The 27,208-nt window shown below is 40.8% G+C and overlaps 1 protein-coding gene across 1 annotated transcript; it reads right to left on the minus strand.

Annotated features, from left to right (window-relative positions):
• On the minus strand, positions 1-27,208 carry ELF5 (E74 like ETS transcription factor 5). Its single transcript, XM_048485672.1, has 7 exons — positions 27,114-27,208; positions 18,311-18,438; positions 10,546-10,779; positions 6,947-6,997; positions 3,893-3,961; positions 1,785-1,980; positions 1-1,298 (listed from the first exon to the last, which is right to left on the minus strand). Exons 2-7 carry the CDS (start codon positions 18,435-18,437, stop codon positions 1,202-1,204), a joined length of 774 nt encoding a protein of 257 aa, XP_048341629.1. The 5' UTR covers position 18,438; positions 27,114-27,208; the 3' UTR covers positions 1-1,201.

Here is a 27,208-nt window from a genome sequence, read left to right on the forward strand (position 1 = left end):
CAACATTATGCTTTTATAAAAACTTTTGGCATAAGTTCTAACTTGCATATGTGCATGTGCAAAATAAACCCTTACTTTATTGTTCACTTAATTTATTTAAAATATTTATATACCACCTTTCCTAGGCTCAAAGAAATATGTAATATACTCCCCCCCCCCATTACACTGAATGCAGGATTTAATGCCATCTGTCTTATTATATTCAACCAACACAATACAAACAAGTAACAAAGACTTGCACTAAAGTGCATATAGTGAAAAGAACAGTCCCTTAAAAGAGAGAGTTGATTATTATTATTTTTTAAATGAAGGGTCTGAACTGAAATACTTGTCCATTCATATTTACCTCTGAAGCTTAATGGAAAGTTTTCGTGCTTATACTTGGAAATGTGCACTAACAGAGGGAATATAATAATTGGGGTGCATGAAAATATGAAAATGTTAATTGATTAAAAGGGCTGATCGTGAGCCAGCTGTGATTGCTGCAGCTAAATCAATGTTATTTTATTTTCTCCATCATCAAGTGTGAAAAGTATGAAGGGTAACTGGGAATGCTAAATAATTGGAGACATGTATAGGGTAGCCCTGATTGGCTGTGTGCCTTGGAGCATACTTGTCTGTGTTGCCATATCCATCCTTTGCATAAACACACTGTTGGAAAAACTGATGTTTCACCAGCATAACTGTGGGAAAACAGTTGGTACTCCAAGTGTGAATGACTTTTAACCTGCCATGATAGAGCAGATAAGAAAACATACATTTGGAAATGTGAAAAGGGATTCTGAAGATAATTCACAGTCCTTCCAGTATTGTTTACAGGAAAATGCTATGCTATACCTGTAATATAATACAGGTGATAAAAATTTATTCCAAAGGGTACAATGTGCATGGTTCTGGTAATCAAAAACTTGCTTTTCCAAATGGAAAACTGCCACTCTTCTTGCCAGAGGACTGCGACAGAGATAATATGGAACTTGGAGAGGTTTACGGAGCAGGTTAAATGCTATGCAGTTGATGATGCTGGTCCAAAACAATGGCTGACAGAGAACTTTCCCAGTTCAGGAAGTCTGTCACTGTTACTTTATCCTGTTGTTTGGAATAGATGGCCTCATATTCTGTGGAAGGGTTGCAGTGACCTTCCCTTTACTGTGAAGACTTCATGTTGCTTTGGGGATAATGTCAGTCTGAAGCACGGTTGTTTTCATAGCTTGCTGTCTTGCCAGCCATGTGCATTTTTTCCAAATTTGTAAACTAACCTCCTGTCCACTCGTTCCAAAATCCCAGTTTTATAATAGTACCTGCAACAACAGCGTTAAAATAGAACTTAGCGGAACCTTTGATGTATCATATGGAATGAGCAAAAGAAAATGAAAAAAAGTATCAACATGACATTTCTAGAAAAGGGGGCATTTGCACACCTCCAGTTCAATTTACTTTTTAGAGTTTAAGTATTTTCCAAACACCTAAAAGTGCAGCTCCCTCCTCCTAAAACACTAAGCATATAATTCTCTTTGAATACAACATTTCAGAGTAAATTGCGGAGGCAAAGGGAAAGTTTTTTGTATCAAAGGTATATGAATAGAGTTGGCAAATAATTTGTTGATGAATGTGTTGTTATGCCCATTTACTTCATCCCAGATCTGCTCCACAATGTTATATCTAATCAAAGTAGCCATAGTTGAGTTTCAATATGATATTTGCATTATACAGCATAACACTTTGAAACCCGAAAAGCTGTGTAAAATTAACTGCTTTATGTAACACTGCTTAAGGTATAAACTTACCGAAGTGCTCTGCTTAGCTTTTCATACGTCATTCTATCGTTTTTCTTTCTCTGTCCCCACATCTTTGCCAGAGCATCTGATTTAACAACTCGAAAGATGCCTTTGTCTCTGTCTTCCCATTCAAGGATGCCACAGTTCTCCTCAGGAGATAGGAGTAGGTCTCTTACAAATTCCCATAAGTGAGAGCTCTGTAGGCCTTCATAAGCAAAAGGCAACATGTTAATACACTTTCCTGAAAACAACCATGTTCTCAGGGTGCAAGATCCTTGTCCATGCTGGTCATGAATGGTACTATCTCGCCAGTCTTAAAAACTTCAAGTTCCATGTATTTTTAACAGGAGAGAAGACAAACTTGAAAACAAACTCCTTTCAAAAATTTGTATGTACTCCTCGTTCCAGTATTGGGCAGACAATCTCACATATTTATCAGCCTGTTCAATGTGAAGTTTGGTAAAAATAATGACTTGGCTTTATGATGCTCTTTTCCTATTATTTTAGGGTTCATTACTACTACTTAAAAATATCATATGCAAGGTAAATTCTATGGGATCAAAGTTCACTAAAGGTGGATGAAGAATAAGATTTTAAGGACAGAGATTAACTCCAACAAGTTCTGCTGCAATGCAAATGTCTTCATCCTTCATTTGTTCCTAGCATTAGTTTGTTGATAAACTAATCTGCCCACCCAAGTAGAATCAAGCTGTTTATTTGGGGGAAAAAAATGGAAAAAATTTTGGGCACCCAATATATAAATGCACTGATCTGACGTTTTAAATCTCACATCCTCTTCCTCCTCCTCCTTTGTCACTGTAAGGACAGAACAGGGTATTTGCTGCCGGGGTTCAGAGCAAAGCCAGATAGGAGTTAGTGGGTTTGACATTTCTTTCTTTTTTCTCAGTCCCTCTTTCTCAGATTGAAACTACTGAATGGGGTGTGGAGAGGAATTATATCCTTTCCATTCTAAATTTTCACTCTGGGTTTTGTAAGCTGGTTTTGTAAACTAATTTAGGAGATAAGGGTATATTCTAAGCATGAATCAAAGGTTCTTTCCACTATCCTTCTTATCCTATGCTATACACGAAGGGCAGGTTTTCAGTCTTGAAAAACTTGCCAAACTTGTTGGACCAGATGGCTATGTTATCTGCTGCCAAGTTGCTTCCAATTTAGGTGATTCAATGAATTAATGACCTTCAAAATGTCCTCTTATTGACAGCCTTGCTCAGGTCATGCAGAATGAGGGCTGTGACTTCCTAGGTTCAGTCAATCCATCTCATGTTGGATCTTCCTCATTTTTGCTGCCTGCAACTTTTACTAGTTATCACTGTCTTTTCCAATCACTCTTATCTTTTCATAAAGTTACCAAAGCACATTAGCCTCCGTTTAGTAATTTTAGCTTCTAGGGAGAGATGATAGCAGGACGAAACTGTAAATATTATTATTTACAGTTAACTGAAAGATGAGTGTTGAATTTTTTTTTTGGGGGGGGGGGATGCAATTTCACTGATTGTCCTGGCTGTCATTTTCTGTAGATAGACCCCTGTAAGTACAATCACTCTATGTAAAGATTTCTATATGAGAAGGGGCAATACTCAGTAAAGTTTCGCTTCAGTGTATTTAATATTAGGGGATGTGGAGTGGTGTAATATAGCCAGATCTTGGAAGCTAAGTAGGGTTGGTACTTGGATGGGAAACCACCAAGGAAAACTCTACAGAGGAAGGCAATTACAAACCCCAACCTTCTCTCTTGCCTTAAAAGCTCCTTGCTGGGATCACCATAAGTTAGTTGCATACATACATATTAAATATTAAGATGGTGCTTTTATAAAACATTCCTTTACATCAATAGCAATTTTATCAATACAGGTGGTTCATGTTTTTCTTCAAAGAAAACCAATTTGAAACATTGGTTGGTGTTTGTCTTTGACATCAACAGTGCCACCTGGTGGCCACATGTTACTGCAGTTATTGCCATTAGGAAATCTTAAGCATGTCCCATGATAAAAACAATGAGGGCTCTGGAAACTTAATTTAAAAATTAAAAACTAAGAAAGGTAGCATTTTCTATGATATTTCTAAACACTATCATTAGTTGGCAGAGGTATACCTACTTGTTCTACTGTGACTCTGAAATTCTTGAGTTGTGACACCACCAGTTCTCACACATGCCTTATCATCATCTGGAAAAGATTATTTTGAAACAAATTGATGCAAATTAATATGGATCAATTTTAGGATATGATAATGTAATTTAATGAGGTCCAAGTGCAATAGTAAATAAAGGTGGGTCTTTGATTTATCTTAGACTAAAATTAATTTTATCAAAACATAAAGCATGGAGAATGATTAGCTAGTAGCTGGACAGCTTAGGGGTACCAGTAGCAAATTAACTTTACATAAGGAATAATCGCTATCCATACTTAAATTATCCTACAAAAATTGTTCTGAATTGTATTCATACTTAAATAGTATTTCTACCTACAGTGTATCATAAAGCCCATAAGCAAGGAGTCAAAGAATCATATGCACAGTATCCATTATTAATTATGCATTTATCTGCTTCCTTTATCATCCACCTTTCTCCCCAGAACAGATGACATCATTCTTCTCTCCTCCATTTTATCCGTACAGAAACTCTGTGGAGTCAATTAGGCTGAAAGTGTGTGACTAGCACAAGGCCACCCAGCCAGCTTCCATGGCAGAGTGGAGACTCAAACCTAGGTCCCCCAGATCCCAAACCCATAGTGCTGTTTGTCATGAGTAGGACCCCTTTGAGCCTAATGGCAAACCAATATAAAACAGAAGGAACCCTTCAAAGAAATTTACAGTATGCACAGTAGATTAATACCCTTGGATACAATGACAGAAATTTCCTAATCATAGACCTGGACCATCGTACAGTGTTTCACAGAACTTTGGATAATACCCAGTACAAGTTCCCATTAATGAAAACAAAAGACTAACACTGCTTCTGAAGTCAAGATGGCCCACTTGACACTTTTATTTTTGTGCTATGAGGCGATTGGCCCACTGTTGGGTGAAAATGGAGAAACCTGGACAGAGAGAAGGCAGAAAGGCTCAGTGCCTATTTTGCATCAGTTTTTTTCCCCTGAAGAAGAGAACAGGCTGATCTAGAGATGGTAATAGGCATCTGGTAATATGCACTCAGGAGTGATCAAAGAACTTTCTAAAGAACATGCAGAACATTTGTCCATCATCTTCCAGACCTCTTTGAGGACAGGAGATGTACTGCAAGACTGGAGGAGGGTAAATGTTATCCCAGTTTTCAAAAAAGAGAGGAGAGATGACCAGGAAACTACAGGCCAGTCAGTTTGACCTATGTCCCAGGGAAGATATTGGGGCAGATTTTAAGGGAATCAATCTGTCAGCATCTAAAGGACAACTTAGTGATCTGTAGAAGTCAGCACAGATTTGTCTCCAACAGGTCCTGCCAGACCAACTTTGTTTCCTTCTTTGATTGAGTGATGAGCTTGCTATATTGAGTGAATGCTGCCAGTGTTTTGTCGAAGGCTTTCACAGCTGGATTCAACTGGCTGTTGTGGGTTTTCTGGGCTGTGTGGCTGTGACCAGACCACAGCCACACAGCCTGAAAAACCAACAACAACCAGCTGCCAGTGTTGTTTACTACTTATTAAATTTGCAGATTATACCAAATTGAGAGAAACAATGAACACACCAGAAGACAGAAACAGAATTCAGTGAGACCTAAACACACTGGAAAAGTGGTCAGATGTGAACAAGATGGAATTCAATAAGGAAAAGTGCCAAGTTCTGCATCTGGGTAACAAAAATGAGCAACACAGATAACATCCAATCACAAGGTATTGTAGTCCTGCCATACACTGCATTGTTCAGACTGTATCTTGAGTATTACGTGCAGTTCTGGAGGCCTCACTTCAAAAAGGATGTGAAAGAATGGAGCAGGCATAAAGGATAGCAATGAGGATGATAAGGGGCCTGGAGACTAAACTCTATGAGGAAAGACTGAGGGACTTTAGAAGGCTTACTCTGGAGAAGAGAAGCTTAGGGTGGTGGGGGGGACATGATTGCTCTCTTTAAGTACTTGAAAGGCTGTCACTTAGAGGGGGGCAGGGAGCTGTTCCTGTTAGCAGCAGAGGATAGGACTAGCAATAATGGGTTTAAATTACAGGTAGAAAGGTATTGGCTGGATATTTTTACAGTAAAGGTTGTTCAACGGTGGAATTGGCTACTTTGGTAAGTGATTAGCTCCCCCTCACTGGCAGTCTTTAAGCACCAGCTGGATGAACACTTGTCAGGTATGCTTTCAGCTGATCCTGCATTGAACAGGGATTAGACCAGATGGCCTTTATGAGCCCTTCCAACTCTATGTTTCTATGCAATATCAATACTCCCCACATTTAATAAAAATGATAATCATGCCCTTCCTGACTTTCCATTATAGAATTCAAACATTTTAAAGTGTATAGCCAGTTCTGCTGGGTTAGACCAGCCAGCCATCTAGTTCAGCATCTGGTTCCACACTGTGACTAAGGGCCAAAAAGTAGGACTGAGGCCTCTATTTATTACTCCACCTAAACATGGGCAGAACAAATGAGAATGAGTTTGTGAAGAGGTTGTTCCGGTTACAGTATCAGGCAGATTCACACTGGCCTGACAAGGATCTTTGATCTCTGGATATAGCAGGCCTAGCTGCTTTGAATAAATTACAAAAAGGAAGCAAATTGCCAAATGGGTGTAGATCAGAGAGATTGATTTACAGGGGGCCAGGAAGCAGAATTTCGCTGGGAACTGAGAGAAAAAAGGATATTCTGATCCAGGCTTGGCAGAAGAAAGCAGCTCCAGACCCAGATTTGCAAGAAGACATGTTTTTGGAACTGTGCTGTAGCTGAGAAAAATCTATGTGTTTTTGTATTTTTTCCCTTTTAATAAAATATTTGAAAGACTCTGTGGTTTTTGAGTATCTGGAAAAAAGAAGCCAGAATTCATAAGGCAGGCAGGCACCTCTCACCCCCTGGTCATTTGACAGAGTTATTTACAACAGAGCTACCAGTAAGTGTAGAAATTCAGCTCATCACTGTGCTGCTATAAGGATATGAATGAACTGCTGTGCGCTGATATACTGCTGATTGCTTTTTCCTAAATATGCACACTTATTTACTTACAAAATTTGTCAGATGGCTTTGTTTCTTCATTATCATGAAAGAAGGAGATGCCTAGGGGGAAAACACAAAACTCAATGGTAATGCTGGGGTTTTTTTTGTGTGTCTAGGTTTTCTGTACAGTCTTAAGGGCACTGCCCTGAAAATAAAAACCTGAGTCCTTAATGGACTCTTAGCACTGTCTCGCTAAGCTACTTTTCTGGATATTTAAACTCTTCTATTTCTACTTTGCCTTCATAATTTAACAGTTTTGCAGTTCCATCCAAAGGGGGGGGGGAAACAAATCTTCCCATGGGAGCAGCATGCAGCTGTGCTGGCAGATTTGCCCTTTCCAGGGCACTTACCCAGTGGAGGGGCAATTTTGCCAGTGTGACCCTCACTGGCACTGGAATGCATTGCTCAGTGTGGCACCAGCATCCTAGTCAGGGACGTAGGTATAGATTTTTTTATGGGGGGGGTTCGGTGGTGGGGCCACACCCCCACCCGCTCCTAGGGCATGGGCATGCCTCCCCAAGCCCCGCCCCTGGCCTAGCGCTTATAAAAGCAGCTCTCCGAGGTCAGGGATGACAGACTCCCCTGACCTGCCCTCCCCTGCCCCTCCCCTCTGGGCAGAGTCATAGCGGGAAAATGGAGCCCGGTGCAAAATCTGAGTTTTGCACACACCCCCACAGGCAGCCACTGTAATGCTGGAATCCACCCCCAAACAGCATCACTTTCAATGGTGTTTAAACTAGAGAGCCCAAATTCTCCTTTTAAATCCACCTTAAAGGGAGAATCTGGGGTCCCTAGTTAAACAACATTGAAAGTGATGCTGTTTTGGGGTGGATTATCCCCCACCCTGAAACAGCATCACTTTCAATGTGGCGTAGTGGTTAAGAGCAGGTGCATTCTAATCTGGAGGAACCGGGTTTGATTCCCAGCTCTGTCACTTGAGCTGTGGAGGCTTATCTGGGGAATTCAGATTAGCCTGTGCACTCCCACACACGCCAGCTGGGTGACCTTGGGCTAGTCACAGCTTCTCGGAGCTCTCTCAGCCCCACCCACCTCACAGGGTGTTTGTTGTGAGGGAGCAAGGGGAAGGAGATTGTAAACCCCTTTAAGTCTCCTACAGGAGAGAAAGGGAGGATATAAATCCAAACTCTTCTTCTTCTAAACTGAGGACCTCAGATTCTTCCTTTAAATCCATGCTGAAGGGGGTGGATTTAAAAGGAGAATCTGGGGAAATTTGGGGGGTCCCTGCTGTCAGGAGTGCAATTGTGAAGCTAGAAGCACCAAACTTTCAGGGTATCTTTAGGAGTCTCTCCTAGTGATACCACCCAGGTTTGGTGAAGTTTGGTTCAGGGGGTCCAAAGTTATGGACCCTCAAAGGTGTAGCCCCCATCTTCTATTAGCTCCCATTGGAAACAATGGAGGATGGGGGCACCCCCTTTTGGAGTCCATAACTTTAGACTCCCTGAACCAATCCTCACCAAACCTGGGTAGTATCATCAGGAGAGTCCCCCAAACAATCCCTGAAAGTTTGGTGTTGCTAGCCCAAACAATGCTCCCCCTGCAGGCCAAAAACCAAAAAAGCACTAAAATGTTTTAAAAACCCACGAACGGAGGGGCGGAGCTTCGGACATGAATGGGGGGGTTCAAACCCGAGAACCCCCCCTTACCTACGTCCATGATCCTAGTGCCCCTGCTGCCAGTGCCAGCATAGTGGGGGCAGGCTGGGGGCATGGCCAGGGGAGGAGCTGGCATTAGTCGGCTTCCCCCAAGCCATTTGCTGCATTAGACTAGTGGATAGGGTCTCAGACTTACTCCACCTGCCTATTAAGTCCTTGGCAGCCAGGAAGCCTCTATGGGAGTGGTGGTGTGGTGTGGCCAGGGTGATGAGGCTGCCCAAGTAGTCTCTCCCTTGTGTCCCATTTTGCTTTCATTATTCTCTAATGGCCAAAGCAAAAATGACAGCATCCGCAAGTCTGGCCTATGGATGTCAACACCATTTTAGGAAGAATTTAGCCATTTAAAATGCCACAAGGGACTGTTTTGACTTTTGACAAGACTCAGCAGGATAAAACAAGATCTCTGGGTCTCACCACAGACCCTATCAGGATCTAGCACTCATTGCATTTTTTTTCAGTTGCTGAATTATTCTCTAAAATGATATTGGCAGTGACAAGTCTGACCCATGGATGGCATAATATTGAATTTGGCCCTGAGTCACCAAATATGTAAGAATAGAGGTTCCTGGGAGGTGACACATAGAATTTGTAGTCCCATCTACAAGTGGTACACTAGAGGTTCTATTGCTAGTTTCATGTTTACCTTGTCTTGCTACTAAAAAACAAAAAAGATAAAAAGGGAAAAGATAAGAAAAGGAGAAAAAGACTAATGGGAAAAAAAGAAGGGGGGGGGGAGGGGAGACTTTTTCCGAGAGCAAAACAGCTCACTCACACTACTTAATCTAGATTTTTTCAGAATTTGTGGGTTTGAATCCAGACCTCTGCAGTGCACCTATCAATTATAAGGTCTCCAGTGTCTGGGGAGGTGAGAGCTAAGAAAAACTTGCTCTCAGCCAGCAAAATAGCCCCTTTCAGCAATGTGTAGTCTAGGAGCACTCACAGGCTCAACCAGAGTGAAATTCCATTCTACCAGAAGACATGTTTACCTTCTCTTTGTCCCACATTCTCCTTACCCATTGACATCCTACCCTGGAACCCTTTCCAGCCTGTCTGTTCTATTTTCCAAATAGTGTCGGTTGCTCTGGGTTGGGAAATACTTGGAGATTTGGGGGTGGAGCCTGGGGAGGGTGGGGCAAAGGGAGGGCAGGGACCAGCAGGGTATAACGCTATAGAATCCATTTTCTCCAGGGGAACTGATCTTGAGTGTCTGGAGATTAACTCTAATAGCAGGAGATTTCTATATGCTTCCTGGAGATTGACAATTTAGTTCCTAATCCCAATTTCCTGTCTTTCCTTTCCCTTATCACTGTTCATTCTTGTATACCAGTTTGGTATACAAAAATCAATTTTGCATTCAGGTTTGTGAAACTGCATTTCCACTTTATTTTTTAATTCTGTTTTTATATTTCTGGCTGTGTATCAACTTGAGCTTGTGGTCAGAGCTGTTCCCTGCCCACAGATTGCTGCCAATATCTTATAAGTCTCATGCTTCTAATTTCTAAAATGGATGATGATAGAATCCACCAAAGATATTATTAGACTAATGAAAGTAAAGCCAATTGCAAAGTGGTGCCAACAATAATAATAAACATGAAAATGGCTTCAACATGACAAAATTTCTGTTTATTCCAGAACTTAAAAGATTGAGTAGCCTTGTTGTTCATGTGCATTTCAGATTCTGATCCACTGTGATCCTTCTTACTGTAGTCTGCCTTAGCTGTGCCTAATGCCAAATTTAAGTCTCGGGGGCTGTTAACATTTTGCACAAACCTATCAACACATGGAATGAAACAATCTGAGTAATGGTGGGATTCAAATAATTTAACAACTTGTTCTTTACCAGCACCATTTTAACAGCTGGTTCTGCCAAAGTGGTGCGAACCTTTTGAATCCCACCACTGAATCTGAGGCTGATTAAATCTGTGGCACACTTACCATGTGACTTGATGTTCTGCAGGATAAAATACAGATATTCACCACAAATGCCAGCTGCATTTAAAAACTCCTCCTGAGTCATGCTGCACAGTTGTTGGCCATTTATGTTAAAGTGGGAAAAAGAAATGCAGTTGGCATCCAGCTTGTATTGATCACAGCAAAACTGCAGCCATTCACAGACATTGTGTTTTGTCCAGTACTCTGGGTAGGTGGATGTCCAGGAAGAATCACAGCCTGCCCAAATATAATGGAAAAAAAAGGATAAGTTGAACTTTGAATGGCTCATCAAATGGACAGTTACCTTATTTTCAACAACAACATTTCCTGTAACTGACAGCCCAATCTATTCGACTGCTGTGCAAACAAGTGGGTCCAGAATGGATTGGCAAAATAGGCAGAGAATGGGGCAGGGTTGAGATGGAAAGGGAACAATATGCGTTCTTTCTGGCACGAGCCTTTAGAATTTTAGTAACTTTGAATATGGCTAATAGTGACCTGTTTTATTGGGTTTGCAACTAATTATGTGATTATGAATGGCTACGTTTAGATTATGAATGGCTGTGATTATGAATGGCTATGTTCGTCTGACTACAAAATAATCAATAGTGAAGTACCATAGCATGCTCTTCTGTGAACTTTTTGCATTGAAAAGTTCCAGTCAATGCACGAAAGTAGAAGCAGAATTGAAAGGCCTGATCCTGCTTGCCACTCTGTGTGCTAATTTGTTCACATTTTTCATGTTATCTAAAAACAGTTGTGGCTGGCCTGTGCTGGCAATGCAATGTTTGACCAGGCAGTTCTGTGACCTGGTCTTTTTGCTCCACTCCTTTTGATCAAAATGAATATTTTAGTGGGCAATCTAGATCTGCTTCCCTTCTTTAGAACTCTGTTTTCTGACAGGTAAACCGAGCATCGTGGCTTCTGCTTCACTGTTGAATGCATGAAGTGGACTTGTTCTCCTGGATCATTATTTCTTCATCTTAACTGCAGTACCATGAGATGAAATTAACTGCTTTTCTGATGTTCTACTTAGGAATGTTCTTTAAGTAACCTTGGCATGCTTTAGCAATAGTTCCTAATACATTCATTGGAAAAGATAAATATCAGCTTTGCTAGCAATAAAAATTCTAAGGCATGCACCCTCATTACACGGAAGAGTTCTTGTGAGGCCTAACTTAGCCACCTTTGCTTTTGCTCCTGGAAAGAATAAAAATCAGAAAAAAGCCCTGCTAAATGTGATTATGTACCTAACTTTTTTGTATTTTTAACATGTCTGGTAGTTCTGTTCATTTTTATTTTACTTTAAACACTTTGAGTAATCTGAGAACTCGCTGTTGTTACAAGGGGGAAAACCACCTTTGAGTATTCTTTGGGTATGTGTATTTCTCTTTCTCACTCTCTGTATCCACATACAAGCAGCTTTAGATTGTTGTTCGTGAGAAAGTAGAAACTGAGATAGAATTTTATTGTGTTAATTGAGCAAAGTTGGCAAGAACAGAGATGAATTACCAACAAAACATGAAGAATTTTTGAAGGGGAAAAAAACTTTATCAACAAATCACCGCTAATTACAGAGTATCAGAAAACCTGATGGGAGTTCTGGGAATTCACCTCCTTTTATGATGGTACAACTGTAGATAAAAAAGCTAACTGCATGTGTGTGTACAGAATGTAGAACTAAATATAAAAACAACTTAGAAATATGTTGATCCATATTACCAGCAGTCAGAAGGCTGAAGGGATAGAAGATTTCACTAAAAGAAAGACTGAGCAATAAAACTGATAAGAACTTTAAACAGTTGCTCATTGGGCTGGCCAGCCCTAGGTAAGTTTGTTCCATGCAGCAGTAGTCTACACAAGCTATTTTTGTTGTATTAGTATCTGAAATTAATCTCATTGTTTAATTGAGATTACATGAAACTGTCCCGAATGGCTGGGGCCCCCACCAACCAGGACAGCCCCAGAGCTGCTCAACCATTCCCCTGTGGCTCCCAGGATGCAGGGAAGCCCCTGAGCTTACTGGAGCTGTGCCGTCACACTCCCGTGGCCTGGGATGGCTGGAAATCTCCAAGCCACTTGGAGATTGGTGCTTCATCCCCATAGCTTCCAGAATGACCAGGAAGCCCCTGAGCCACGTGTGGCCACACTACCACATTCTTGCAGTCCTCAGGGTGGCTGGGAGGCCCAGGTTGGAAGCCACCCTGGGCCATGCTGCCACCTCTAGCTCACGTGGCTTAAGTGGAGTGCCAGCACAGGGCTGGCACCGACCTTCTCCCTTGGGGTGGGTGGAGCTGGGATTAGAAAGACATTTCAGGCAACCCATAGGGCCAAGGAAGGGTGGGCTCAGTCCAGATCCAGAGGCCCTGATTGGCAGGTTGAGGACCTGGGGGGTGGGGGTGGTTGGTTAAAAGGCAGGGAGGGGATGACTGAGGAGGAAGTCATTGGCTGGCAGTTCCTACAGCACTGAGGAACTTGCCAAGCCATGAGGGAGAAGCAACAATTGAGTCCTCCTCCCTCATTTCTGAGGCCTATGGGATGAGTGAGTAACTGGAGCCGCTTGCCCCAAGGGTCACTGAGGGAGGGTCCCCAACAAGATGTGCCACAGAAACCAAGCCACCTTGTACAGCATCTTGAAGCGTATGGTGTAAATGTTTTCAAACACAAATGTACAGAGATAAGTTGTGATTTTAGTTGTATTTGTTTCGTAATCCTCATTGGTTGTAAGCTATCTCATAAACTGCAACTATTTTCAAATATGCAAATGAACATATCAGTCCTAGCAGATAACAGTTCCTGTCCAGGCTGAAACAGGGCTCTTGCAGCTGCCTGGAGGACAGGAAAGAAGAAAATAAGGCCTGGGATTCAAGAGTCTTTTGCTGCTGCAACCATCTATCCATTTCAAATTTACTGTACATCGGATTGCCAACTCCTGTTTGGAAAATTCCTGGAGATTGTGGGGTGGAACCTGAGGAGGGCAGGGTTTGGAAAGGATGTGGAAATTGTCAGTGTAAATATACAGTTTCTGTGATTATGTAATAAACAACTTTAAATGACACACAAAAGCCACAAAAGTATCTGTTTTTTTGAGGTGGAGTTTAACAGAAACCTGTGTTAATTTTCTAAGGTATATTGTGTAGTATGCAAGAATCTGTGTCACTGCATCTGTAAATATTAGCATTTGTGGCTTTTGTTAAGGTCCATGTACCTATTTATAATTTCATTCATGTAATAGAGGTTTATTAATAAACACAAACAAGTGTGTATCATTTAAAGTTGTTTATTAACCACCACAGAACTGTATATTTACACATACATGTTTTTGATACACTGTACATTTAATAGAAATATATTCATTGTTATTGTTGACAGTGTGCACACTGTCTTTATGTGCTTGTGATTTCTTTTATTTGTAAGTACATTTCTAGCTTCCATCATTTATTAAGAGGCAGAGATAAGCATAATTGGCAGCTGCAATATCCTTCAAGGATAGCCCCATATAGAGCCTGTTAGTCAATCCCAGAGATTGCCAGCGTGTGAACATCTGTACACTGTATATCAGCCAGGCGATTGATCCAACTACTTCAGCACTGTGTACTCTGAGCGGCAGAGACATTTCAGAATACCAGTTGTAGCAAGCAACCCCTTTAACTAGAGATACCTGGGATTGAACCTGGGACCTTTAAACAAAAGAATAATAGTTATATAACAATGCCAAGTTGAGAAAATAACCTCCTGTCTATTAATGATTTCCTCCATCAATGGTCATTTCATTTGGCCATTACATAATTTTAATGTTCCTGTAGGCACTTCTTTTCCTGTTTTTCCTCTCATCTCTTCTTCCCTTTGTGGCATACATATACATATACATGTACATGTATGCCACAAAAGAAGAGTATAAATGCTTTCTAAATAATCATAGAGGACAGTACTCAGATCCATTTAACTGAATTGGGTTGAAATGGCAAATTTTGGAATGTATAGCTTTACAGTGGTCTGAAAAAAGCTGTTCCTGGTGAAATACCCTGACCAATAAGTCACTCGGTAGTCAGTAGTTTGCCAAGGGGAATACTGTACTCAGGAGTTATGCAGGGGTGTGGTCATTTTTCACCAGTGTGTTGCATAATGCCATTTTGAGATCACTGGTGTATAGGGAAATGATGTAGCTTTTCTCAGAATGTGCTGATTTACATAAGTCCTTGTGGCATGATTTATGCATACAATCAACCAAATGTGCCAAGCTTGTACTACTAGACGTTGATAGACTTACATGCCATGAATCATCTAAACTGCATTACATTTGAAAGGAACGTGTTTAATGCTGATTTTTTGCTGTTGTGAGAAAGTAGTCTGTATTAGGCCTTAGTGTGATCTAGAGAAGAATACATTGATTTTCTTTACGCAGTTATACATTCAAGGGAGAAAATTAAATTGTATATTTGAGTTTCTTTGGACTTGCAGCTTGGTTTAGAATACATTGGAGACCTACATCTAAGATTACTTGTAGCTTGAACATGGTTTCCTGCCTACTTCGTGCCTATCTACTTCAGCTATTCCTATTAGGATTTCCAACCCTAGCTGGTACCTCAGTGAGAGATTCAGAATGTGGGGACAAGTTATTATGTTCCATGTCAATGTATCACGTCCCTTTCAGTGGGAAAGTGGCATTGTGCATCATTGCAGCACCAAATTGCCCACCTCCCCACCACCCTGCTGAGTGGTGGCAGGGGACTGGTGATCCAGGGTGGGAGACCTCTCAAAGAGGGGAGCCCTGATTTTGAATGTAGGGGGGGCCTTTGGTGGAAGGGTGATAAGCTGTACGTACCACACTCCCTCTACTCTGAGGTGCTTTGGGGGGGGCATGATACGAAGTCTGCTGGGCACTTTGGTTTTGTGAAGACCCTTCATTTGCTCTGGAGGCAATTTTTGTGGCGTTCTCTCTGCAAGGATGTTGAGGCGTATGTTAAAGGATGCCCCATATGTACTATGGCTAAACATGCTCCGGGAAAGCCTTTGAGCTTGCTACAACTCTTGCCTGCCCCGCCAGCCCCCTGGCAGGCCATCTCTATGGATTTTATCACAGATTTTCCCTCCAGTTGTGGGAAGTCAGTGATTTGGATAGTGGAAGACTTATTTTCGAAACAAGCATATTTCATCCTGTGCAGCTCTCCCTTTGGCCGCAAAGTTGGTGCGACTCTTTGTGACGCGAGTCTATTGGCTACACTCGATTCCTGATAAAATCATTTTGGATCGAGGGAGCCAGTTCATTTCGCAGTTTTGGAGGCATTTTTTGAAGTTATTGGGAGTGGAGCAATCCCTTTCATCAGCTTATCATGTGGCAACCGACAGCCAAAGCAAATGAATTAATGCTACCCTGGAACAATACTTAAGGTGTTGCATTAACTATCACCGAGATGATTGGGTTGGCCTCCTCCCTTGCAGAATACTCATGTAATAATGCAGTGCATAGAAGCACAGGCAAGAGCCCCTTGGAAACAGTACATGGACTGATCGCAAAACATTTCCCTTTTGGGGGGCAGAAGGTGACAGGACCCCCAGACCTCCAAGAATAGATTGATTTGATCAAACAGGCTTGGGCCCAAATCATAAAGACTCTCCAGCATGATAAGGACTCTCAAAAGACACTGGCTGATAAAAAATGGAAACCAATTACTCGGGGGGTGGGTGAATGGGTTTATTTGGCCACAAAAAATTTGCAGGGGGTTCGGGATGCTGTAAGTTGGGCCAAAAATAGATCAGACCTTTTAAAATCATCCATATTATCAATGAAGTGACTGTGGCACTAGACCTCCCTAAGAACTTGCAAAAATTAACCCTGTGTTTCATTGCAGTCTGTTGAAGAAAGCAACCCTCTGGGAAGAGTGGCATACTCGAAGAGATCCTCCACCTCCACTTTGAGTGGACAGTGAATTGCACCATGAAGTGGAAGCCATCCTGGACTGCCGTCTCCAATAGAAGGTTGCAATACTTTGTGTCCTGGACTCATTTTCCCCTGGTTGTAATGAATGGGTGGATGCCAGTCCTGTGCAGGCCCCAAAATTAATAAAGGCATTCCACTGTGCTTATACTGATCAGCCACAGTGTGTCTGTGTGTGTGTGTGGGGGGGGGAGGCCTGAAGGGGAGCAGAATGTCAGGCTGGAACCTGGCAATCAGCAAAGTGGCATCAGGAAGGAGGGGAGCTACACCGAGTTGGTCAAGTAACTTTCGTTTTCTCGAGAAGAGGCTCTCACAGCTAAAAGATTTTATCTCATTCTGTTGACCATGTGTTCATCTTACATTCCTACTCTTCGCGCCTTTTGTAGTGTGGGATAGTATTATGGGCTAGGGAAAGGGGAGAAGGAATGGGGTTTGATATACTGGGGTTGTTCGAAGGTTCTGGCAGAGCCAGCTTTTTCCTTCTTTCCCATTTATCTACCAATAAAGGCTTCTTAACCATCAAGTTACAGAGTCTGATTTGGATAATAGAGCCAGGGTTTGTTGACAGCCTCCTGCTACAATGAGAGCAGAGGAAACTTTAGATCCTATCTATTACATTTTTATCTCACTTTTCTCAACTTTGGCCCAAAAAGTTCAGGGCGGTACATGGTTAATCCCTTCTGTATTTTTATCAACACAAAAACCCTGTCAAGTAGGCTAGGCTGTAAGGGGGATTAGCTCAATATCACCCAAAGGACTGAGAAGAATATTGAACATTGTCTAGTTTTCTATTTAGCATTTGTATAGCATTTTCAAGTGGTCAAAGGATCTAGCATACCTTAAGGAGAGCCCTGCTTGATCATACCAGTGGTCCATCTAGGCCAGGGGTAGGGAACCTGCGGCTCTCCAGATGTTCAGGAACTACAATTCCCAGCAGCCCCTGCCAGCATGGCCAATTGGCCATGCTGACAGGGGCTGATGGGAATTGTAGTTCCTGAGCATCTGGAGAGCCGCAGGTTCCCTACCCCTGATCTAGGCCAGCATCTTGCTGTACACAAAAGTCAGCCACTTGTCTTAAATGGCCAACAAATGAAGCAAGTGGATAAGGCCTTCCCCTGCTGTTGCATCCTAGCAGTTGTATTCAGAAGTTTACTGGCTCTGAATGTGGAGATTCATTTTAGTCAACATTACTAGTTGGCAATGATGGATTTCTCCTCCATAAATCTTAGTTCCTTTTTAAAGCGACCTTTGCTGATGTTCATCATTATATTTACTAACACTAAATTCCATTTTCTTGTTGTAAGGGAAGGTTAATATTATTATTCCAATTTATTATTCCATTTTCTGCAAATCATTGTCTATGCAGATGACCCTAAACTGTACATGCTCAGGCTCAGAACTCAAACAAAAATGTATTTAAAAGGGGGAATGGGAATGTTTTTATGGGAAAAGACATTGTGCTTGCTGGATTAAACTAAAAGGAAGAGTGAAAAGAACTAAGATTTAATTAGATGTGACAATGGGAGGAGATCTGTGAATGATGGAGCCATCCTAAGCAGAGTTACACTTGACTAAGTGCATAGATTTCAATTCAGTGGTCATCCTAATCAGGATCAGGCCCCTGCATCATTCTTAAAAAGTGTCCCAGGACTCTTCAAAAGTGAGGCATGTCCCTGTTGTGAACTTGGGAAACGTGTCTTGTCTAGTTTGGCCTTGGATTCTAAGGTGTTGTTCCATCAGTGCAGGAGCAGCATTTCTGGCAGAATGATTTTGCTGTCTGCAAGGAGGGGAAGGGAGCTTAAGAGACTGTTAAAGGACTTATGTACCCACCTGTCTGGTGATCAATTGGGAAGTAGTTTTCTTCAGTTGGTCCAAAGAGTTCTGACCAAGACGTCAGGGATTCACATAGCACTGGATTTGGCAGGAAAGTATTATGGCTTACTGAGTCCAGCATCATCCTAAAATGTTATGTTATTATCAGCATTAGTCATGAACCACACTTTTATTCTATGTGAAGAAACTACCCCCAACCCCAGTTTCCTAGTAGGAGTGAAAAATCTGATCTCAGGCAATTTATGGCAACCCCATGGAATTTTTAAGGCAAGAAACAAACAGAAGTGGTTTGCCACTGCCTGCCTCTGCAAACCAAACCTGGCCTTCCTTGGCGGTCTCTCATCTAAATACTAACCAGGACTGACCCTGCTTAGCTTCTGAACTCCCATGAAATTGGGTTAGCCGAGGTCATTCGAGTCAGGCATGATTAGACTAGTGATCCCTTAGTTAACTACAGTCTATAGTTATAGAAAAAGATATTTAATTGTCATGGAGGGTAATAATATTTGCAGCACTGGGGAAGACTTTTTACCAGACCTGACCTAAAAACAGCAACTTTGGAGAAAGATAACACTACCTTGAAACAGCAGCAAAGAATTACTGCCAAATAATTTAAATGATTATTCAAATGGTTGCTTACTCATTATGATGGAGAAGCATCCCATATGATCGGGAGTACAATGTCATAATGCTACATGAACACCATACAGCAAGCATATATTGTGCTACTTTTTGTTTTCCTGACTGTTGGGATGTCACATGCAGGCTATTGTGGCATATATTAAACAATTCTGGTTCACCACAGAAGTCAAAAGAAGACCTAAAGAAAACTGACCCAGTCCAGGTATTCCTTGGACAAACAGTGATTTTGGGGGTGGAGCTTGCGGAGGAAGGTGGAAGGGAGTCCATCTTCCAAAGTGACCACTTTCTCCACATGAACTGTCAGCCTAGAAATCTCCAGCTACCACATGAAGCTTGGCAAATCTATGGACAAACCAATTGTAGGAAGAATAAACACGGCAGGCAGATATGAAGTATTTTCTGTGCTATAAAGGCCAATTATGGTTTTGTCAAATTAATGCTTGATCTGTTAATGCTTAAGGCACTTCAACACAATGCATCAGGACCTAAACATATTTTCTACTGGCAGAAAGCACTATACTTCTGCACACTTGCTCACATTCAATATTTTGTTTAAGTAAGCTACAGATTATGTGCAGATAACAAAACATAATGGACTTTTAAACTATTGGACTTTTAAACCTAATGCTTAGGGAAGAGGTGATTTGTAGCCAAGAAACATTATGAAGAAAAGAAGACCGTTAACTTTTTTTGCTATCTCATCTGTGGGAAGGAAGGGACATGGAATAGCCCGATCTTGTCAGCTCTTGGAAACTAAGCAAGGTCAATACTTAGAAGGGAGACCACCAAAGTAGACTCTGTAGATGAAGGCAATGGCAAACCACATCTTTTCCTCACTTGCATTGAAAACCCCATCAGGGTTGACTATAAGTCGGCTGCAAGTCAGCACTTTACACACACACATATCTCATCTGCATTTCCTTCACAAACACATCTGGAAAACTGCCAGAAAGGTAGTGTGTGGAGTGTAAAAGCTTGGAGGGTGGAAAGTATCTGTTTTCCCATTTCTTTGCCTAGATGGGTCACTTCTCCATACCCACAAGTCTGTGTTAGACCTTATAGAAAGCCTATTGCTTTTAGTGTGTGTCTGGAGGCATTACAATCATGAAAAGATCTACTGCATCCTGTACTGGCTTGAGACCAAGATTAGTACTCCCGCATATACAAACAACTGAAAATATGGCTCAGAAACCTTGTAACAAAAGGTATTAGGTATCAGACAGTTCATCTACAAATCTTTAAAAAAATATAGGTCTCGTTTGCTCTTATGCTGTTTAGCCGTATCACTCTTTTAAGTTCAGCCCTGATACTTCCAAAGTGTTGATATCTAGGACTGTGGAAAGTATTCTCCACTTTCAATTTATGGGTCAAAATTTCTGATTACAGTGGAATTGAAATATATCATGAAAAATGTTCAGATTGTGCAAATATTCAGAGAAATGTGAACAGCACTCTGCCTTCAAGCTTTATCTTTGCTGCTGCTCCCTTTTTCCTGCTGTATCTGCTGCCTCTTCAAAAGCCACATATGAGTGCCAGTCCTCAGGAATTTGTTTATTTATTTATTTATCATTAGATTTAGGAACCGCCCACCCCTGAAGGGCTCTAACCCTAACCCTCCCTATCCCTCCCTTGCATGTCACCCCTCCCTCCCTCCCCCTCCCTTTGCTAGGGTGGGTGGGCCATGTCCAGATGCCCCTCCCCCTCTCTCCCTTGCATGCCACCCCTTCCCCTCCCCTGCTCTTCCCTCCCCTCCCTTGCATGCCACCTCCCCTCCCCTCACTTGCATGCCACCCCTCCCCTTGCATGCCACTCCCTACCCTTCCCATCCACTGCTCTTCCCTCCCCTTCCTTGCATGCACCTCTCCCTTCCCTCCCTTGCATGCCCCCCTCCCCTCCCTCCCCTTGCATGCCACTCCTCCCTCCCCTCCCTTGCATGCCACCCCTCCCCCTCCCTCCCATGCCACCCCTCCCTCCCCTCCCTCCCTTGCATGCTACCCCTCCCCTCCCTCCCATGCCACCCCTCCCTCCCCTCCCTCCCTTGCATGCCACCCCTCACTACCTCCCCTTCCCACTCACCTTTCCTTGCATGCCACCTCTCCCTCCCCTTCCTCTCCCACATGCACTCTACAGGGGTCAGTGCTATCAGTCACAGACCAGGAATGGAATTTGGGCGTCTTAGTTGATAGTTCCATGGGAATGTCAACTCAGTACATGGCAGCTGTGAAAAAGGCAAACTCTGTGCTGGGGTTAATTAGGAAAGGGTTAGGTGTGTGATGTGTCATGAATGGTGTGTGATGTGTCATTAAAGTATGTATTGAGATCAGAAGCCATTTTTTTTGGCACTATGGCACCTGAAGTTGTTTCTATGATGCCATTATCTCCCTCTAGCAGTTACTACTTTTGCTTCATCCTGATTTAGTCAAATAGATAATTTTACCTGGTTAGGGTATATGTAATTATGATGGTGTCATTTGGCTAGTCAGGTTTGCTTTTGTGATGATATTACTAAGGCCAAAACTGATGAGGTGCTGAGAATTCTGTGAATTTATTTCTCCAGTTTTTTTAAATGGAAAAAGTAGGGGTTGGATTAAACCCGCATTCAGCCACATATACACCATTGCTCTTGTTCCAGCTGAGTCCCTAGATGGCTATTGTATTCCTTTAAAATTACTGGAAGGGTTCATGATTCTTTCCATATCTTCCCCAGTTTGCGCTTAAGGGCAAGTAATGCAGCTGACCATGAGAGCAAATTTAACAAAAATAATTGAGAAAGGAGACATTTTATTGATGCAGTGTATAAGGAGGATATTAGACAAGTGGATGGAAAGAGAAAATAAATCACAGCACACAGGAGCCCTTTGGGGATCGGGCAGTATAGAAATTGAATACATAATAATAATAATAAATACACATATCAATGAGCAAGTGCTTACAGGCTGCAGGAAAGAATGAACAACTACTTGAGCTGATAACAAATCACAAAGATCAGTTAATACATAGTCTGGAAAGAAAACCTGTTCAATGTGCTTCACAGAAAATATTATTATGGTATTTGGCATCTCCATTAGTTTTTGAAGCACATTATTGATGCCTTAGAAGATAAAAGGAAAAGAAAAGAAAATTGTTCTTGGAAGAGCCTTACTCATTGCATAATGAGACTAATAAAAAAAAACCCAAATTAAAAAGTCAAAGCAATTGAAATGACAGATCTCCACCTACCCACCCTGAATATTAACTTCTTCTCGCATGGGAGTACCAAATGCTCACATGGGAGTACCATGTACAAAAAATGAAGTGATTTAGGTGAGAAGGTTCGGCCATCTCAGATTAAAGTGCAAATTTAATTTTTTTTAAATTTCACAACTGCTTTCACAACTGTTCCAAGGTACCTGAATAGTTTTCTATTGCCGTTGAAAACTACTAAAACCCCAGAATCACTATTTGCTAATATATCTTTTTTGTATAAGGAAATGAGACCAAAATGAATATCTGATCTCACTGAATTGAACCAAATTTGTCAACAACCAAAGCAAACCAAATACCTTGCTAACAGCAAAGACCAATTCATTTCTTGTGCTGAAGGGTTTAGAATTTGGTAACATTACATTTAATTATTTCCCCCAATGACTTCTAAAAATAGATGGAATTAATTTACATCAGTTGTAGACTGCTTTTCTCACTGAGGTTGAAGGTATTTCACAAACATTAAAACTACATTAACTACAACCTTTTTCTTTTCAAATGCCCTCTTGAACAACTTCGTTTTACACATTCTGTAGAATGATAAAAAAAAGGGGAGGCTTCCTAAATGTATCTGCTGGCAGGATGTGATTTAGAGGGATCATGAGAGGCTATTTAATTATCTCTGGTGCCATCATCCTACAAAAAATTCAACCACTCAAATTAGCAAATATTGACAAGTTATTTTAACTTTTCCCTATAGTAGTTAAAAGTTTCCTGGGGTTTTTCAATAGAAAATTGAGGGAAAAGGAGAAGAAGAAGAGTTTGGATTTAAAATCCCCCCTTTCTCTCCTGTAGGAGACTCAAAGGGGCTTACAATCTCCTTTCACTTCCCCCCTCACAACAAACACCCTGTGAGGTGAGTGAGGCTGAGAGAGCTCAGAAGAACTGTGACTAGCCCAAGGTCAACCAGCTGGCGTGTGTGGGAGTGGACAGGCTAATCTGAATTCCCCAGATAAGCCTCCACAGCTCAAGCAGCAGAATGGGGAATCAAACCCGCTTCCTCCAGATTAGAATGTACCTGCTCTTAACCACTACGCCACTGCTGCTCCTGGTGAATAAGTGAATGAAAAGTTATTCTTCTCTCACTGCCAAGACACCCCCTTCAAACTGTTGACCTCATGGCTGCATTCTGTTATTAATGTCACAAAAAAATATTGGAACAACTAGTAATGTGCACTTCTGCCCTCAAGATGGAGCTACTTTTATGAAAGTTAGTGCACCCTTATGACAGAATACCTTTGAACAAGAAAAGTGAGCGATCTCTTCACCTTTGTTATTATTTTAATGGGACACATATTACATTTGATGTTATGTCATAAAGGCTAATTTCTGTTGACATAATAAGACATAAAACAATAAATTATTTACTTAAGTAGTTAAGTCTAGTATTAATTAGATGCTTACAAAATAATATCTCAGTAAGCTAATGGTTGGGCAGTCAATGATAATTTTATTCCTGCAGCATTAACAGAGATTATTATGTCATTGGAAACCTCATTCCTAATTTTTCTGTGAAGCATCCTGCCAAAGGCTGTAATGTGGAATTATCTTTGTGCTAACAATTTCAGGACAGAATAACTTCAGGATGGCAGTGCAAACATCTGGATGATTAACTCTCAGATCTGACAAATAAGATATGGATATAACTTAATCTATAAAAAGCTTTCTCATGGCATATGAATCGAATCAAATATAGGAGTCACAAGCCCATTTTCAGGCCCTGGATATTCACCAAACGAGGTAACTTGTCAATACATGTATAAATACACTGCTGATGGCTTTTCTTGCACAGATTTTCACTCTACCTTTGCATATATGCTAAATGCCATCAAATCACTCTTTCACGGCAATTAATGTCCTTATGGCGAACCCTTATTGTCACAACCTATAACATTCTGTGACTAGAAGAAGAAGAGTTTGGATTTATATCTCCCCTTTCTCTCCTGTAGGAGAATCAAAGGGGCTTACAATCTCCTTTCCCTTCCCCCCTCGCAACAAACACCCTGTGAGGTGGGTGGGGCTATGAGAGCTCCGGACTGCTGTGACTTGCCCAAGGTCACCCAGCTGGATGTGTGGGAGTGCACAGGCTAATCTGAATTCCCCAGAGCGGCAGAGCGGAGAATCAAACCCGGTTCCTCCAGATCAGAGTGCACCTGCTCTTAGCCACTGCTCTTAGCCACTATGCCACTGCTGACTAGTAAGCAATGTGTTTGGAAATTACCCATAGAAATCAAATTATCCTTGTGTTCAGTTAGTTTTGGGATTGGCTTTGAGCAATAACCCTGCCAAGGAAACAGAAGCTGGAACAGGATGAACCAAATTTCATCATCGGGAACTTCTACATTTGTACGTAAGCCAATAATTCCTGGCTGTTGTTTTAGACAACGGGGAGAATTTCTTCCTCCCCTGCCCAAATTCTTGCCTACAATGTTCAAGGCAAGTACTTCTTAATCTCAATTTTTTAAAAAAATTTCTTAATGGCATCTGTTAGTGAATATCCTATTGTTAAAACAAAACTTCAGTTCTGCTGGTGCAAGAGTAAAAATTCTTTCACTTCACAAGACTATCACTTGCGGGAGCACGGTAATAAAGTCCAGGTGTTTGGGATCAAAACAATCAGAAGGATCAAAGACTTGAGAGGTGCTGATCTTTGACAGAATCTTTTAATTATAATTCTGGGTTTTGTTAATGATGCTGTTAACGTATGAAAAAATTAAACATCAGAAAACTAGCTGGTTGCAGCCAGTATTAAACCTGAACCTGAAAGTCAAATGAACTTCAGGTCAAATGCACACTGTTGTGGGGAGGAAGTAGAATACCGGTTATTGGAAACTTTACAGCTAATTAAATTGACATGTATTAGTGGTAGCTTTGGACAGAGCAGAGAACAAGGATTTTGTTTTGAGACCAGTGAAAAGGTTTTAATGATATTGGAATCTAAGACTCAGAGAAAGTATAATTTCAGATATAATACCGTATTCATTTCTTTTATAAAATAGATATTGTAATTTTCTTCTGAAGAAAAAAATACTGAGGATTATGCCAGCACCTTTCTATATTTGAGATTTTTCTATAATTAACAGATGTGAACACTTGTAACCTTAAATTGTAAAACAGGAAAACTACTAGTTATTACACATGATTTTATAGCCACCCACTGACAATTAAATCACATTAAAAATGTAAAAAGTTGACATGCACAAGTCTATAATGCCAAAGAATCTGACACCTGATTGTATGATTTACAAACCATTTAAACTAGAATATTGGCTTCATATATATCAACTAGAAAGAATATAACCTCTACTCCCATTTCCTCATTTGTTTTTCTAACAAAATATTTTTAAAAATTAATTGTACTTGTAATTTTGTTGTAACTAGACTAAGCATATTTACGATGCAATTTCAATCTGATCACAACATAAGCAGACCTATGATTTCTACAGGACTTCTTCCAGTCATGTTTCCTTACACACTAAACCTAAATGCAGCACTTGATAGGCAATGCAATAGAAGTCAATGAATCAAATCAATAAACAATTATGATACTTGAGACACACATAAAAAGGCTAGTGGTGGAGGTAAAAAGAAGAAATGAATTTGTTACATTAGTAGTAACATCCTAAATACAGTTGCTTGCTTTTAGCTCCATTGGATTTACAAAGCTGTACTTCTACTTGGAATGGTTCTGCACATTGCATTCAACCACAATGTTAAATGGTCTTCTAAGCTGATTCTGAAATTTTATAAAAGTTTATAAAAGAGAATTAGAATTTTGCAACATTGACACAGTACCTTTAGATCTTGTAATAACCTCTTTTATCTTGGTTAGTAAAAAAACTATTGCAGTTGATTAAAAGAAAAAGGGCAAAAACTCAGCAACAGGTAAGCATTGTAAAGTCACATTTCAATGGAAGGATGAAACATTAGCTCCAAACTTTCAATAAAAATCAACTGGAATTAAAAATTCATGAATCTGGCAAAATTAGTATCAAAACAATTACCCCAACTAGTAAAATTTCACCTATTAAGTTCTGCAGAAGCAATTTAGCAGAAAAAAATCTTTATATGTGTGTGGTTTAAAACTTAAGGCAGAGTCTTCTTTTGCTTTGGTTAGCAAGCATTTGGTTATTTGTTGCTGAATGCACAGATCTAGACTTTTGAGAGCTGAACATATTAGTTTTATAGACTTTAGAAAATTCAAGGAATGTTATTTCCAGATACAAATTTGCATTTTTCTTTGGAGTCTCTGCATATTCAAGATACAATCTCTGCATATTCATGATATATTTGTTATCGGCAGCAACCACCAGAGGTCTCAGCAACACGAAAGATAACACATTTACTCTGCATACACGAAACTGATAATTGATTTATAGCATCAGTCCTAGATGAAAACACAGATCTGAGTATACTTATTTTTAATCTCAGTGGCAGGTCTGATTATTTTCTGATACGCTAGGCCTTGATAACGTGCACTGAAAGGTATGTGAAACAAATTTTCATTATTTGCTGCTATACTGTTTTCATGACTATGTAATAAAACTTATTCCCAGGGGTTTCTGCCAAAGCAGTCCTTTGGAATACAATGAATGCACTTTGTATGTTCTTTCCTATCTAAAGACCTGTAAAAGATATTTTGGAATGTCATACTAGCAATTACATGCTGAGCTTCTTATATAACATGAGGACAAACTGTTGTCATTCATGAAAATACACTGAATAGAAGTTCTGCTGAGAGGCACATATGTATCTTTTCCAAATTTATTTTGTCAAGTTTGAGAGTGTGGCAGTTAGGGTAGAAACACAACAGACAGGTAAAGTGCCACATTAATTAACATATCAATACCAGATGAAATTGGCACCTTGGAATCTCCCTTAGGACCCTCTATGTAAATGAATAAACCAAGCTTACTTGTAGCTGGGATTGCTTATTCTCTTCCCAAGGGTTTGTTAGATCCAACTGTAGGTCTTCTAATCCAAGAGACTTTCTAGCTGTGAGAGGTGAAC

Source organism: Sphaerodactylus townsendi, linkage group LG02 (genome assembly GCF_021028975.2).
Source record: "Sphaerodactylus townsendi isolate TG3544 linkage group LG02, MPM_Stown_v2.3, whole genome shotgun sequence".
In the NCBI taxonomy this organism is placed as follows: domain Eukaryota; kingdom Metazoa; phylum Chordata; class Lepidosauria; order Squamata; family Sphaerodactylidae; genus Sphaerodactylus; species Sphaerodactylus townsendi.

Excerpts from the sequence above, each read along its gene's own strand:
- ELF5 (XM_048485672.1), bottom strand. The coding sequence starts at position 18,437 with ATGATGCTGGACTCAGTAAGCCATAATACTTTCCTGCCAAATCCAGTG. Across the intron at positions 3,962-6,946 it reads AAAGCCATCTGACAAATTTT|ATGATGATAAGGCATGTGTG; the intron begins GTAAGTAAATAA and ends AATCTTTTCCAG. Across the intron at positions 1,299-1,784 it reads AAGCTAAGCAGAGCACTTCG|GTACTATTATAAAACTGGGA; the intron begins GTAAGTTTATAC and ends CTGTTGTTGCAG.